Source organism: Chrysochloris asiatica, unplaced genomic scaffold (genome assembly GCF_000296735.1).
Source record: "Chrysochloris asiatica unplaced genomic scaffold, ChrAsi1.0 scaffold00325, whole genome shotgun sequence".
NCBI lineage: Eukaryota > Metazoa > Chordata > Mammalia > Afrosoricida > Chrysochloridae > Chrysochloris > Chrysochloris asiatica.
This window is the reverse complement of record NW_006408843.1, coordinates 2340483-2358045: the sequence shown is the minus strand read 5'-3', so window position 1 is coordinate 2358045 and position 17563 is coordinate 2340483. Positions and strand designations below refer to the sequence as shown.

Here is a 17563-nt window from a genome sequence, read left to right as displayed (position 1 = left end):
CCCAGTCACATTTTGAGTGCCTTCCCCTCTTCCGGTCCTGTATCTGACAGTGTTTCTCTGCTATTCATAGAGTTTTCAGTGACTAGCTATTCGGAAGTAGTTTGTCACTCTTTCTTCCTAGTCTGTCTTCGTTTGGAAGCTCATCTGAAACCTGTCCTCGTTTGGAAGCTCATCTGAAACCTGTCCACCATGAGTGACCCTGCTGGTTATTTAAAATACTGGTGGCCTAGCCCTCAGAATCCAGGGAATAGTCACTCCTAAAAACGTGTCCATAGTATGTGAGACAAAATCTTACCATCCTATCGTAGAAGAAGCATTCTGGTTCAACGTCTTCCACACAGATTTTTTTAGTTCTTCTGGCCATTCAAAGTATATAAACATCGTAATTCAAACACTTCAATTTTGTTTCAGTCTTACTTAGTCACTGTCCAGCTTGAATATGCATATGTGGTTGTTATTAGATGCTTGAGCCCATCGCTGCTGTCACTGTGCTAGTACATATCATTGGGGGTCTTCCTGTTTTTCACTTACCCTACTATTTATCAAGCACAATATCCTCTAGGTCCCTCCAGATAACATACCCAATGCATGAGAGGTGAAGTCTGGCAATCCTGGCTTCTAAGGCTCATTCTGGCTGTACTTCTTACAAAATGGATTTGTTTGTTCAGCTCATGGTACTTTTAATATTCTCCTCCAACACCATAACTCAATTGCATCAATTCTTCCTATTAGTTATTCACTTTCACATGCATATGAGGCTACGGAAAATACCATGGCATGGGTCAGACACAACTTAGTCCTCAAATTGATATCTATGCTCTTCAACAGTTTAAAGAGGTCTTGTGCATCAAACTTGCCCAATGCAATACGTCATTTGATTTCTTGACTGCTGCTTCCATGAAGTTTGATAATGGATTTAAGCAAAATGAAGTCCTTGACAACTTTAATCTTTTCTTCATTTATATGAATGTTGTTTATTTGTCAAGCAGTGAAGGTTTTTGTTTTCTTTACATTGAGATGCAAACCAGACCTAAGGCTGTGGTCTTTGATCTTCATCAGTAAGTATTTTAAGTCCTCTTCACTTTCAGCAAGCAAGGTTGTATAATCTGCATATTGCAGGTTGTTAATGAGATCTCCTCCAACCCTGATGACACGCTCTTCATTATATAATCCAGTTTCTCAGATTATTTTCTTGGCATACAGATTGAATAAGTATGTGAAAGAATACAACCCTGGCACTCACCTTTCCTGATTTTAAGCCAATGAGCATTCCCTTTTTTCTTTTAGAACAACTGCTTCTAGGTGTGTGTACAGGTTCTTCATGAGTACAATTAAGTATTCTGGAATATTCAATGTCTACAGTATTGTCTATAACTTGCCATGATCCACATAGTAAAAAGGCTTTTCATAGTCAATAGTACACAGGGAAACATCTTTCCCTATCAATGTATTGTTACAGCCATTTTAAAATTATCTTTAGCAAAATTTTACTTGCATGTGATGTTAATGATTTTGTCTGATGATATCCACATTCCATTGAGTCACCTGTCTTTGGAATGACACAAATATGGACGTCTTTTAAACACTTGTCCAGGTAGCTGCCTTCCATATTTCTTGACATAAATGAATGAGTGCCTCCAGTGCTATATCAGTTTGTTGAGAGATTTCAATTTTCATTTAATCAACTCCCAGAGCTTTGTTCTTTGACAATGTTTTCATTGAAGTTTGGACTTCTTCCTTCAGTACTATTAGTTCTTAATCCTTTGCTACCACTTGAAATGGTTGGATATTGGCCATTCTTTTTGGTACAGTGGCTCTACATAATCCTTTCATCTTCGATTGGTGCTTTCTGCATCATTCAAGGTTTTATACATAGAATCTTTCAGTATTGCAAGTCTAGGTTTTAATTTAAAATACTGGTGGCATAGCTTCCAGCATCACAGCAACATGCAAGCCATCATAGGACAACAAACTGACAGATGAGTAGTGGACATGCATATGAAGTAACTGAAAATACTATGACTTGAGTCATCAAAATGACATCTTTACTGCAAACGCTTAAAGAAGTATTTTTCACCAGATATGCCCAGTGTAATATGTCATATGATTTCTTGACTGCTACTTCCCTGGGTGTTGATTGTGGATTCAAGTAAAATGAAAAGCTTGACAACTTCAATATTTCCCCTGCTTATCATGATGCTGTTCCTTATTTGCAGGAGTCCAGCTCTCTGCGGGGTTGTAAGACATGAGAGAAGATGTGGAGTTGGCAAAAATGAAAGCAATCGAAAGGCTCTCTTTCTCTGTCTACCTGTTCTTCCTTTTCTGTTCCTCTGGCCCAGCTCATCAAGTCTTTATTTTTATACTTAAAACTACACAGTACATAATGAATTGACACTTTGATCTTTTCTTGAATTATTACACAGTTAATCACAACTTTCTTGCACCTGGTCATTAGACAACTTTGACAAAAATATTTCTATGATGTTCAAACTGACTTTCATCTCCTTTCCCAGTATGTGATAAATTGTTTCTTCTTGTTTCCACTAAAAGATTAAGTCAAACTTTACGCAAATCATTTCTACTTATCAGACCCCTGATTACATTTTCTTAGTGACATAAGTTTCTATTAATCATCAATGCTTGCACTACCTTATTATTTTTAGTAACTAATTATCAATCTTGTATCCTACATAATGTACTATTATTTTCATAAAAAGTATTACTAACATCTACTTATTTATTTTTCTAAAGTATTCATTAAATTGCTTGGAAGCTATGTTGCATAAAGCCCAAATTGGCTAATTGCTGCAGGAAATGTAGACTATCAGGTTAAACTATTTCACTTAAGTTCATTATTTTCTGCTTATTTACACAGGTGCTTGTATGTAGGGGTTTGTGAATTCTGGCTGGTGACTGATTTTGGTGAGGTCTATAGGGGTAGGTCAGCTTGACTTTAATTTGTTATCTGCTTTTGTGGTCTCACAAATGCAGTTACTTTGTACTTAGGTTTTCTGTAAAAGGGAGTAATTTATATAATTCTCCTTGAACTCAGACTACTGAAGTTGAGATAATTGTCTCTTCCCAAGGTTTGTAGAGCTCACAGTAAAAAGCTGTGAATATGGCAATATTATATATTTTTGCAAGTGAATTCAGAGTTAACTTGAAGGGAAGATAGGGACCAGCCCCCTGAGAGTCATTTGCTGAGCACAATGTCTCTCCCCCCGCTGCAACTATGTCAAACAATGGGAGTTAAGCGCTTCCCACACTTATTGGTCCAGTTGGAAGGATTTTTGTTTTCTTTACATTGAGGTATGATCCATGCTGAAGGGTGTAACCTTTGATCTTCATCATGAAGTGCTTCAAATTCTCTTCAGTTTCATCAAGGAAGGTTATTTCATATGCACAATGGAGGTTGTTGGTGAGTCTTCCTCCAGTTCTGATGCCACATTCTTCTTCATATAGTCCAGTTTCTTTGATTATTTGTTCATACTGACTGAATAAGTATGATGAACTGATATGAAACTTATGCTTACCTTTCCTGATTTTGAATCACTCATTATTCCTTTGATCTGTTCCAAAATCTCACATAAATTATCTACTCATGGTCCTCTTATCCACCATGCTTCTCCAGGTCTCCATGCCTTCTCCACATAAAAGCCAAAATGAACTTCTTTTTTCAAAATCCATACCTGATGTTGTCACATACCCTCTGCTTAAAACCCACCAAAGACTTTCCACTATTTATAAAATAAAGCATATGATAATGTCCTATAGAGTACACAGAGCCTGGCACCCATCTATTCTCAATTGTGTTTTTTCTGTGCTCTTCCTTACCTGTCCTTCAACCACAGTAGTTTCCTTTCAAGTCCAGGAAAGTCATTGACTGCCTCTCTTTTAAGTATATTTTATTTGATGTTTCCTTTGCTTTGAATGTTCACCCTTCTCTTTCCCCATTTTACCATTCATAACTTTTCTGGCTGCGTCAATTTTCTTGATTACATGCTTTCTTTCTAATAGACTCTTAGCAGCAATCTTATTTGTATTACTGGGTTTGGAGACTCTCTGTCCCACAAAGCTGTAAGCTACATTATCATGGAGTCTAGGTCAGATTTTATTCTATCCCCAGAATGCTCCATAGAAGCAAGGATGTCGATACTTTGTCTCACATAATTTAGACATGCCATTTAGAGGAATCAGTCCCTGGAGAAGGATATCATGCTTGGTAAGAACAGCACCAGCAGAAAAAAGGAAGACTCTCAAGGTCTTTGACACAGTGGCTCTAGAAATGGGCTCAAGCATAGGAATAATTGTGAGAATAACACAGGTCTGGGCAGTGTTTCATTCTGTTGTACATAGGATCACTATGACCCAGAACTGACTTGATACTACCCAACAACAATAACAACAATCAGAACATAAGACAGTGCTATAAATTGACAGGAGTCAGTTTATTATGACAGAACCTAAGACAGTGCTAGTAAATATTTTAGGAGTTCATTACAGAAAAGCAAATGAACATAAATGTCACCAAAACCACTTTCTTTTTAGTTCTTTATTGAAAATTTGAGAAAAATTTCATGAGACCTAAACATGACCTTTACAGTAGAATATTTCATGACAACATATTTGGAAAATCCAGGAGATAATTCTAGGAGATAAATGGGAAATTTTCACCACTGTCTTCTCTTATCCTGAATTCAAGCTTCCCATGTGGGATTCTTGATGTGTACTTTTATCTCTTTAATTCTTTCAGGTAGTCTGACAAAATTACAAGGCCATTGTCAACCTGGACAAAAACAATCAGGATCTGAATGCATTTGTATGCTTCCAGAAGAAGACTGTAGGTAAGAGACACCCTATGGACTGTGTATGAAAATTAGAAAATCCAGTCTAGTGTAACCAGCTTGATGGAGGAGCTGAGCTTATTGAAGCACAAACATTAGAACATATTAATTTTTACATGACTGATGCCACTGTGTTCTGTTAAATGCCTCCTTCCCTACTGAGTAATAACCCTTCTTAATTATCTTACAGCCTGGGTTCCTAATTTACATTGCTTTTGTTTATTAAAACAATCCCATTTTGGCTATAGAACAATAGATAGGAAAGAACAGAAACGAGTTGGTGGTGTAAGCAAAGAATATTGAAAGTGTCATAGACTGTTAGAGAACAAATAATTCTATCTTAGAAGAAGTACGGCCAGAATGCCTCCTTAAAAGTGAGGATGGTAAAACCTCATCTCACTTACTCTGCACATATTAGCAGGAGGACCAGTTCCCAGAAAGGGGTACCATGCTTGGTTAAAGTAGAGGGTCAGTGAAAAATAGGAATATTCCCAATGAAATAGATTGACACAGTGGCTACAACATGATCTCAAACATATCAATTGTGAGGATGGCACAAAACCAGGCAGTGTTTTCTTCTATTGTGCAAAGAGTCACTATAAGTCAGAATCAACTCAAGGATGCCTAACAGCAATCACAACATTTTGTCTATAAGGATTTATTCATGTTCATTTTAAAACTCCAAACTCAATTATCTCAAAACTTTTTCCTTTTCCCTTAAATATAAAGCCAGCTTTTAAATTCTAAAATGGAAGTGAAAAAAGTGTTGTATATGAATAATTTCTTTTAGAAAGATTAACACAAGGCTGGTTCCTATGAGTTGGAGGTTAAAAGTATCCCAACTGTTTGACTTTTTCTACATTTTATACACTCCACAGTCCTTGATATCAATCACCACTCCTCCCCTCCCTCAAATCTTAAGGTCCTGAAACACACTGCAAAATCTTACAAAACTCACAAATGTCAAAGGAAATGACTTTAAAAATTATGGAGACTGGCTGGCAAGGCCCAAATCTGTATTCAGAGATCAGTCTGGAGGAATCTTCTCATCCATGTAGACTCAAGAGCTAAGGAATCAAAATGGGCAGGTCAGACGATAGGCTCTTGGTGCAAGAGGCTGCAGGAGGCCGTGAATCAGGTCAGATGATGAGCTGAAAGTCCCATGAACTGGAGGTCAGACGTAATGAGCCAGATGCAAGATCCAAGGCAAGAGAATGAACTTTACCAAAGCAGTCCTATAAATTAGAGTCAGACCATGCCCCATGGAAACTAAGGGTGGTGACCTGAGTTATATCCTCTGGTAGGGTTATTGTTGTTGTTGTTGTTGTTAAGGTCTGTCAAATTAGTTCCAAACCATAGTGACCATGAACAGAGTTTCCAAGGAGCTACTAGTGAGTTTGAACTGACAACATTGCAGTGAATAGTCCAGTGCTTATGCTACCACAATGCACCAGGACTCCCTCTAGTCAAGTTTAACTCATAGGAACCATGTATAGGGTTTCTGAGGAATAGCTGGTGAGTTTGAACAACCAGCCTTGCAGTTCAAACCAACCTGCAGTCCAATGCTTCTCCTACAGAACCACACCAGGACTCCTCTAGTAAGTTGTTATTGTTATTAAGTGTCATCAAGCCTGTTCCAACTCATAGGGGCCATGTATAAGGTTTCCAAGGAGTGACTGGTGAGTTTGAACTGGCAAACCACTATAGTGGTTCAAATTGTCCAGGTAGTAGTATTGTCTCATATTTCATTTAAGTGAGATAATACAATATTTCTTCTTTTTTGATTGACCTATTTTGCTCAGCATAATGTTTTCAAGGTCCATCCCTCTTTTATCATGTGTGACTTCATTTTTCTTTATGGCTGAGTAATCCTTTCCACTTTAGTAATTAAACTCTAATTTTGTTCAGAGTGACTATAAAGTAGTCTTTAGGAGGAGACTTTGTGGTTCAGTGTCTAACTGGTCAATCAAAAGGTCTGCAGAAGAAAGATGCAGCAGTCTGCTTCTGTAAATATTGCAGTTTGGAAACTCTGTGGAGCAGTTCTACTATGTCCTATCAAGTTGCTATGAATCAGAATCAAATCAGTCTCACCATCATCACTTCTAAAGAGCAATCATGCTTCTTCCAATACATATTTGTTCATTCTTCTGGCAGTTCATGGTAATTTAAATATTTTTCCCAACACTACATTTCAGATGCTTCAGTTCTTCTCCTGTCTTTCTTATTCATTGTTTACTTTTTGCCAATGCCTTCAGTGAAGCTTAAACTTCTTCAATATTATAATCAGTTCTTGATCATAGGCAACCTATTGAAATAAATGCACATTAGCCAAATGTTTTAGTTGGAGTGACTCTATGCATTCCTTCCACCTTCTTTTGATGCTTTCTAGGTCTTTCAATATTTTGTGCATGTTGTTGTTGTTAGGTACTATCGAGTTGGTGCCCACTGACAGCAACATAACAGTATGAAACACTGCCTGTTCCTGAAGCAACCTCACAATTGTTGCAGCGCTTGAACCTATTGCTGCTGCCACTGTGCCAATCCATCTTGTTGGTCTTCCTATTTTTCACTGACACTCCACTTTACAAATCATGATATCCTTTTCCAGGCATTTGTCCCTCCTGATAATATGTCCAAAGTATGAGAGACAAAGTCCCATCATCCTGGCTTTTAAGGAGCATTCTGACTATACTTCTTACAACACATACTTGATCGCTCTTTTGGCAGCCCATGGTACTTTTGATATTCTCCTCCAACACAGTAACTCAAGTACAATAATTCTTCTGTGGTCTTCTTTATTCACTGTCCAACTTTCACAGGCATAGTAGGTTATTGAAAATACTATGGCTTGCATCAGGAGCACCTTAGTCCTCAAACTGACATCTTTGTACTTGAAGACTTTAAAGGGGTCTTGTGCAGCAGATTTGCCTTATGCAATACATTGTTTGATTTCTTAACTGCTACTCTGGTAGCGTAGTGGTTACGAATCGGGCTGCGAACCATAAGGTCAGCAGTTCGAAACTACCAGCTGCTCCGCGGGAGAAAGATGAGGCTTTCTACTCCTGTAAGGATTTACACCCTCGGAAACCCTGTACAGGGTCGCTATGGGTCGGAACCGACTCGAAGGCACTTAACAACAACAACAACTTCCATGAGTAATCATTGCTGATTCAAGCAAAATGAAGTCTTTGACAACTTCAATCTTTTCTCCATTTATATGGATGTTATGTATTGGTCCAGTGGTGAAAACTTTTGTTTGCTTTACTTGAAGGTGCAACCCATATTGAAGGCTATGGTCTTGGATCTTTATCAGTAGGTATTTGAAGTCCTGTTTGCTTTTATCAAGTAAAGTTTATCAGCTGCATATCTCAGGTTTTAATGAGTCTTCCTCCAACCCTGATGCCTCACTTTTCCCTTCATATATATCAGCTTCTTGGATTATTTGCTAGACATACAGATTTAATAAATTGGGTGAAAATTGCAACCCTGGTACACACTTTTCCTGATTTTAAACCATTCAGTGTTCCCTTGTTCTGTTAGAACAACTGCCTCTTGGTCTATGTACAGGCTGAGCACAGTTAAGTGTTCTGGAATACTCATTTCCACAATGTTGTCCATAGCTTGTCATGATTCACACAATCAAAAGACTTTTGCATTGTCAGTAGAGCACAGGTAAACACCTTTCTGGTATTCTGTGATTTAAACCAAGATCCATCAGACATCAGCAATTACATCTCCCATACCACATCCTCGTCTGAATACGGCTTGAACTTCTGGCAGGTCCCTGTCAATGTACTGTTGCTGTCATTTTTTAATTATCTTTTAAAAAAATGTTTATATTGTCCAATTATTTCACATTTTGTTGAGTCACCTCTCTTTTGAACGGGCACAAATATGGATCTCTTCCAAACAGTTGGCTAGATAGCTGTCTTCCAAATTTCTTGGCATAAGTGAGTGAGTTCTTCCAGTGCCACATCACTTTGTTGAAAGATTATAATTTATACTTCATCAATTCCCAGAGCTGTGCTCTTCAGTGCACCTTCTACTTCCTCCTTCTATATCATTGGCTATTGATCATAGGTTACCTCTTAATTTTACTGATTGGTACGTAAATTTAAATAATAGTTGTATTAACTGGGCTTCCTAGTTGTTGTTTTTAAGTGCCATCGAGTTGGTTCTGACCTATAGTAACCCTGCACAGGATTTCCAAGGCTGCAAATCTTTATGGGAGCAGAAAGCCTCATCTTTCTCCCACAAAACTGCTGGTTGTTTCGAATTGCTGACCCTGGGGTTAGCAGCCTGATTCGTAACCACTATGCTACCAGAGCTCCTTAGTAGGCATAAGGATATTATCCTATCACAGACAACATATTTCAAGACAGATCTTTATATGTTCTTTTTGATGATGGATGTGATGCCATTCCTCTTCAATTTGTCATTTCCAGCATGGTAAACCATGTGGTTGTTTGATTCAAAATGACCAGTGCTAGTCCATTTCAGAACACTAATGTCTAGGATATCGATGCTTATTTATTCTGTTTCATTTTTGACAACTTCCAATTTTCCTAGATTCATACTTCTCACATTCCATATTCTAATTATTAATGGATATTTACAGCTGTTTCTCTTCAATTTGAGTTGTGCCCCATTAACAAAGAAAGGTCCTGAAAGCTTTATTCAATTAGAATTATTATGGTCAACTCTACTTTTAGGAGGTAGCTCTTACCCAGTCATATTTTGAGTACCTTATAAACTGATGGGATCCTTTGCTGGCGTTATACTTGACTATATTTTGTCCATAGCATCCTTCAATATTGTAAGTCTAACATTGAAGTTTTTCTTCAGTTTTTTTCAGCTTGAGAAATGCTGAGCATGTTCTTTCCTTTCAGTTTTCTAACTACAAGCCTGAACATTTCATTATACTTTATTTTGTCTACTTGAGTTGCCCTTCGGACATTTCTCTTGAGTTATTTTACTTCATCATTTCTTCCACTCACTTAAGCCTCTCTACATTCAAGAGCAAATGTCAGAGAATCTGCTGACATCCATCATGTTTTTGCAATTATTATTTCCTGTCTTTTTAATGATCTCTTGCTTTCTTCAAGTATGATGTTCTTAACATCATCCCACAATTCCTCTGGTCTTTAGTCATTATTGTCCAATTCATCAAATCTGTTCTTCAGATGATCTCTAAATTCAATGGGGGGTATTATCAAGGTTATTCTTTGACTCTCATGGGTTTGTTTTAATTGTTTTCAGATTCAGTCTAAACTGCATATGAGCAATTGATAGACTGTCCCACAATCAACTCCTTGCTTTGTTTCAGCTAATGATATTTCGTTTCTCTATCATCTCTTGCCACAGTTGCAGTCAATTTGATTCCCATGTATTCTATTAATGTGGTCAATGTATGTGTTGTTGTTAGGTGCTGTAGAGTCAGTTCCTACTCATGATGATTTTATGTACAACAGAACAAAACACTGCCTGATCCTGTACTATCCTCACAATCTTTGTGAAGCTTCAGCTCAGTGCTGCTGCCACTGTGCCAATCAATCTCTTCAGGGTCTTCCTATTTTTTACTGACCCTCTACCTAGCATGATGTCCTTTTCCAGGGACTAGCATATCCTGATAATATCTCCAAAACATGAGAGACTAAATCTCACCATCCAGGCTTTTAAGGAACATTCTAACTGTACTTCTTTCAACACAAATTTTTTTGTTCTTCTAGCAGTCAGCCCATGGTACTTTTAATATTCTTTTCCAACATGATAACCCAAATGTATCCGTTCTTTTACAGTATTCCTTACTTACTGTCAATTTTCACATGCATGTGAAGCTATGGAAAATACCATGACTTGGGTTAGGTACACCTTACTCCTCAAACTGACATCTTTGCTCTTGAATACTTTCAACAAGACTTGTGCAGCAGATTTGCCTAATACAATTCATCATTTGATTTCTTGTCTGCATTTTCCATGAGTGATAATAGTAAAACAAGCAAAATGAAGCTTTGACACCTTCATTCTTTTCTCCATTTATAATGTTGTTTATTGGTCCAGTGGCAAGGGTTTATATTTTTGTTACATTGCGATGTAACCCATACTGAAGCTAGTGGTCTTTGATCTTCATTGGTCGTAGTAGTGGTGGTGGTAGTGGTGTGCCATGGAATCAGTTCGGACTCAATGATGATGCATAGGGTTTCCAAGGCTGTAAATTTTTAAGGGAGCAGAAAGCTTCATCTTTATCCTGTGGAATGGCTGGTAGTTTTGAACTGCTGACCTTGAGGTTATCAGCCCGACTCATAACCAATATGCTTCCAGAGCTCCCTTTGATCTTCATTAGTAAGTATTTTAGAGTCCTGGTGTGGCACTGTGGGTTAGTGTTCTGGACTGTAACATCAGCATGAACTACAAAGTCAGTGGTTCAAGCTCACCAGATGTTCCTTGGAAACCCTATACAGGTCGCTATGGGTTGGAACCAACTCCACAGCACTTAACAACCACAACAACAGTAAATATCTTAAGTCCTCTTCGCTTTCAGCAAGCAAAGTTTTATCATCTGTATATTGTAGATCACTAAAGAGTCTTCCTCCAATCTTGATGCCACATTCTTCTTCCAAATAATCCAACTTCGCAGATTATTTGCTAAGTACACTGGTTGAATAAATATGGTGCAAGAATACAACCCTGGCCCAAATCTTTCTTGATTTTAAATCATTCAGTATCCCTTTGTTCTGTTTGAATGACTGTCTCTTGATCTATGTAAAGGCTCCTTGTAAGCACAATTAAATGTTTCAGAATACTCATTCTCCACAATTCTATCGATAGCTTGTCATGATCCACACAGTCAATAAAACAGAGGTAAACATCTTTCTGGTATTTTCTGCTTTCAGCCAAGATTCATCTGATATCAGCAATGGTATCCCTCATTCCATGTCTTCATCTGAATCCAGTTTGAACCTCTCTGACAATTCCCTTCAAGCACTATTGCAGCTCTTTTTAGTTATCCTTAACAAAACTTCACTTATATGTAATATTAATAATATTGTCTGATGGTTTCCACATTCTGTTACATCACCTCTTTTTGGAATGGGCGCAAATATGGATCTCTTTCAGTTGGCCAGGTAGCTGTCTTCTAAAGTTCTTGACATAGATGAATGAGTGCCTCAAGTGCTGCATTACTTTGTGGAAAGTTTTCAGTTTGTGTTCCATCAATTACTGGAATCTTGTTCTTTGCCAATGCCTTCAATGCACCTTGAAAACTTACTTAGTAAAAGCATTGTAAAAAATAATATGGAAGCAACATCTGTCCTATTACTTCACCAGGTGAAGGAGGATCAGATCCATGAGCCCAAGGCCAATTCTTTTGAAGCTGAGGTCAGACAAGCAACTACCCTCAACCTTCTCTACAAATTCTGACTAGTGTCCTTCCCACAGCACACTACTTCTCAGCTGGTTTGGTAATTCATAGGAATGGTGACACAGAACCCAGAAACAATACAATTATGGGGATTATTAAGAAAGTTAACAGGTTACAATTTAGGATTAGAAATCTTCAAGACACAGTACTTTCAGTCAGGGCAGTCTCTTATCTGCCCTGTCCAAGGGCAGGCCTCTCTTTTGTTCTTGGCCTTTCAGCCATAGGTCCCTTGATCTCTGTCCTGATCCAACAATGTTACAAAGACCTTGTGTGGTGGTAGTGGCAGTATGCCGTGGAGTCAATTCCGACTCCTAGCAAAGCTGTATAGGGTTTCCATGGCTGTAAATCTTTATGGGAGCAAAAAGCCTCATCTTTCTCCTGCAGAATGGGTGGTCATTTCAAACTGCTGATCTTGATATTAGTAGCCCGACTCATAACCACTTAGTTATCAGTGCTCCTTACAAAGATCTTTTAGCACTGCTTATAAATTCCCAAAGGACACTCCACTTCTCTATAAGCCTCAGCCAGAGGTGCTCAGCTCTAACTCTGTGGGTCAGCAAACCTAGCTCCCAAGTTATGTGCATTGAGACACCCTACTCTACAGATGAGTCTCCTGACTAAAGACACTCCCCTTTACTTGCTTCATAGGTGAGAAAGCCCATTGCTGTGTCTGGTGCTCTAGCTATTGGTTCTGTTTCTACTGCTCCTCTGTCGTTCCTTAGAAACCCTATGGTGTCACAGCTTCTGTCCTTGAGTCAAAGAGATTCAATGTACAGGGATCCCAGGGTCTAAAGGATGTACTCCAATCCTCCTGTATCTTCTTCCTTGATTGTAGTGCAATCCTTCATTCCTGCTTCTGAGATTGTTCATTTTACACCCTTGTTCGAGTTCCAAGTTTTTACAATAACAATTAACCCTGTTTACAATCATCCACTACTGAATCATATCATCCTATCAACATCTTCTGCCACCTTATCTTATCCAGGCCAATTAGGGGGAAAAAGTTGTTTGATGAGAGTATAAAGAAGAGTCATATAAACTAGCTCTCTGTATGGCCAGTGGATATGATACATTCTAAATCAATGTTTCTATCCTTAATATTGAATCCAGAGTTAAAAATGATGAACAAATCTATCTTGGAAGAAGTACAAGAATGCTCTTTAGTAGTAAGGATGGTGAGGCTCTGTCTCACATACTTCAGTCCTGTAGAATGACATCGTGCTTGGTGAAGTAAATAGTCAGTGAACAAGAGGAAGACCATCAACCAGATATGTTGACACAAACATAGCAATGACTGTGAGGATGGCATAGGATTAGGCAGTGTTCTGTTGTGCATAGAGTAGCTGTGATATGGAGCCAACTTCATGGCACCAAACACAATAGCACCATGGACTATCATGGCTTAGGCTAGTCTAAAAAGCTTCAAAATGTATCTATGAATGGAACTGAGCACAGAAAAGAGAAAGTGCATTGCTTACTAATGTGGGCATGGGATGGCAGTAAACTAACAATAATATTCTCAGGTTAACAAGTGAAATAAAATAGCAGTTGCTACATTAATTCTAACTCATGGTGACTTAACCTATGTCAGAGTAGAACTGTTCTCCCTACAGTATTCAATGGCCAAGACCTTTCAGTAGTAGATAATCAGATTGTTCTTTGGAGGCACATATGGAGGGTGAATTCAAACCACCAATATTTACGATTTTCTTATGTAGGAACTCCTTTTCTCACATTATTGCTGTTGTTATGTGCTATGGAGAGTCGGTTCTGACTCATAGCGACCCTGTACAGGGTTTCCAAGGCTGTAAATCTTTATAGGAACAGAAAGCCTCATCTTTCTCCCACAGAACATCTGATAGTTTCGAACTGCTGACCTTGAGGTTGGCAGCCCGACTCGTAACCACTACACTACCAGAGGTCCTTTTTCTCGAATTGGTAAATGATAAAAATAATGTTCAGGTGATAGGATCAATCTAGGATACTAGAAAATAAACACTGGGAAGGAAGTCAAAAGTTAAAGAATCAAAGTTTAACTTGAGAGCAACTGAAAGTTTAAGGTTACAATGAAATTTTAGAAAAATGAATCTAAGGCACATGGATAATAAAATGGTGTGGGGGGGAGGGGGGCACAGAGAGAGAGTGGTTTAAGGGGGGAAAATGGGAAAAGACAACTAAGTGGAAAGTTAACATAATAAATTGGTTATATGCCTTTTTTTTTTTTCTGATCTTCATATATAAATACTTGCTTTCCTCTCTTGGGCAGCTCTTATTCAGAAGACCTCTGTGTGCTTGGTGTAGCTTCCAGCCATTACTTTACTTTATCTGCTTGTGAGTTTTCAGCCAAGAAATGTTTGAATAGCCAACAACTGCATTTTCTGTATATTGGTTCCTGCCAAGATGGCCTACAGTTACAATGGGGTCTTGAAAGGTCAAAACTTTCATCCGTGAGCACAAAGAAAGAAACCTGTGGCTATGATACCTGCTATGACTGGGAAAAATGTTCAGGTAAGCTCCAGGGCTGTCCACATACTGAAAATGCTTGTTTTTCAACCCAGTTATGATTTGTTCTTTTGTACCTAGTGTTGCAAAGAGTGACAGCTGACTCAATGGCTCCTAACAACAGTATACCCTTGTTCTTACACATAGCCTTTCTTAAAATAAGTTTTTATCATTGTTGTTGTTGTTGTGTGTCAGTTTCAACTCATAGCGACCCTGTATAGGATTCCCAAGGCTGTAAATCTTTGATAGTGGTTATGTGCTTTATTGTCTGTCCTGGCATATAGAGGCCCTATATAGGTTTTCTGAGGCTGTACATCTTTAAAGGAGCAGAAAGCCTCATCTTTCTCTCAGAAAGCAAGTAGTGAATTCCAACTGCCTACTCTGTTAATCCTTCCCCCACATGGTCTCACCCAAGATAGCGGTTCCTGGACTAGAAAGCAATGGATTTCTTGCTTCTGCTACAAATTGGAAGAGATCCATATTTTTGCCCATTCCAAAGAGAGGTGACCCAACGGAATGCAGAAATCATCGGATAATCTCTTTGATATCTCAAAGCAAGTAAAGTTTTGCTAAAGATAATACAGAAACTGATATAATCATACATTGACAGAGAACTTCCAGAGGTTCAAGCTGGATTCAGAAGAGGCTGGGGAACAAGAAATATCATTGCTGATGTCCAGTGGATCTTGGCTGAAAGCAGAGAATATCAGAAAGATGTTTATCTATGCTTTATTATTTTTTTTAATGTTTTATTGTGAATTGTGTGATAGTCTACATGGGAGAACATTAGCTTTACATTCATTCCATCACCTATCATTTCATTGGCATAGTTACCATCCCATCCATGCATCCTCACCCAACCAAAGGGTGTAGTACCCTGTAAGCCTGCACCCCCCGCCCCATCACAGTCCTCATCCCTTTCCATCTCCTGATCCCGAGTCCCCAGCCAGACCATCTCTTGATGTCATCTTCTCTGCCTCCATCTCAGGCCTCACCGCTTCACTGGGTAGGATTGTGCTCTCTGTTTTTCTCTATTGATGGTCCTAGGGTCCTCCGCTCCTAGACTGAAAAGTTAATCACTCCCCTCCTTGCTACAAAATGTCCACCTTTAGATTTCCAACCCTCACAATCAGTCCTGATAACAATTATTCATCACTGCATCACAAGAGACCCATCTGTATTTTGTTTCATCAGCCCTTCCTGGACAGGCTGGAAACTATTCAGTGGAGACTCTACCTTCCTCCACGCCCTTTGGATCTAGGTTCCCTCTTGAAAGCTTATAAGCCAGTCACTTCTTACCTTTGTATCCCTCCCCCCATTTTCGGTAGCCAATGTCCAAGTTGCCCATCCCTGTCTACCCTTTGTGTGGAGGGGATGGAAATAGTTCTTGTAGCAGGGATTTGTTTCCTCTTTTGAGCTACTGCATTTATAGGTGTAGGTCATGTTTATCGAATTGTATCAGATTATGCTTTTTTCCTCTACTTTCTTCTTTAAATTGAACTCTGTTTATCCAGTCATTGAAGCCAGGTCAAATGGGTATCATCTGCAAGTGTGGGTGTTCTTGCGTCTGTCCGGCCTCTTTTTATCGCTGGCCGCCCGGCTCTCCACTCTAGACCTCTGTGGCTGTGTCATTGACTCTGAGCCCATGAGTCCCCACGTGTTGCCTTGTTACTGGCGGACCAGGTCTCCACCAGGGTTCACAGTAGTTTGCTGAACGATATAGGGCTTAGCTTGCCACTTCATTGATGTTCTTCAGTCACTTCCCCATCTGGGTGACGTGCATGGTTGTCAATCAAAGCGTATATTTCCCTTGTGTCTTAGTCTTGGAAGATAATTTGCACTGACAGGATCTGACCACTTGCCTTGATGTCTCCTGGGCAAGCAACCTGTATGTTCTTGTGGTAACAGTCGGACTGCCCTTATTCTTTTGTATTTTTCCTGTAATTCCTTCTTTCAAGAAGTATCTTCTGGTTTTCTGGCTGCTCCTGGCTGGTCTGCTTGTCCTTTCAAGTGGAAAATTTCCTGTCTCTGAAGATCTGGATGTGGTTCTGGCTTCTACCTATACTCCCATGTAATGCAGAGGCTTCTCAATAAACCTCCTTCACTGGACACATTGTAGCCCCATTTTAGGTATTCCAATCAGCTATAGGCAGAAGACAAGCTTACAAGCTTTCCATGTTAATATTTCTGGTTATTTCTTTCTCTCCCCCAACAGTGTCTGATTTATAATATATTGCAAGAAAAACCATGATTCAAAAGACAGCCAAGCATCTTAACATTATTCCCCCCCTTTCCCCATTCCATCCATGTCTCAGTCTCTGTATTCCAGAGCCCTGTTGTTCCAAAGCTGTGCCTACATCATTTTTTACCTCTGTCCCATTTAGCCCATTCATACCTGTCTAATTGTTCTCCCATCTGCTTTGTTCTTCGATTCTCCGATCCCTACTTGTATATTGCCCCCCACCCAATACCCAAATTTCTTGTGTCTATTCCCTGCCCTGTGCTCCACCTTCCCCTCCACCCCCTATCCCTACCCCTACATCCTAGAGACCAACTAAGAATCCACTTTAGTGAATTAGTATGGATTCTTTTTCTTAGTCTTTTACATTAGTGGTCCTATGAAGTATTTTTCCTTTTGTGACTGACTAATTTCACTAACATAATGTCCTTAAGGTTCATCCATGTTAGGAGGTGGCATGCAGTTTCCTTGTTATTTTTCAAGATAACATAAGACTGCATTGTGTTTATGTACCACAGCTTGTTTATCCATTCTTCAGTTGATGGGCACTTTGGCTGA

The 17563-nt window shown here is 39.0% G+C and overlaps 1 protein-coding gene across 1 annotated transcript in view; it reads left to right on the top strand.

The window, feature by feature from the left end:
- The window catches only part of C6 (complement component 6), a 190146-nt gene that overhangs the window by 156101 nt on the left and 16482 nt on the right, over window positions 1-17563 (top strand). The window contains exons 15-16 of the mRNA XM_006875400.1: window positions 4754-4844; window positions 14531-14772. Coding sequence (XP_006875462.1) covers window positions 4754-4844; window positions 14531-14772 — 333 coding nt within the window. The remainder of the gene's footprint in view (window positions 1-4753; window positions 4845-14530; window positions 14773-17563) is intronic.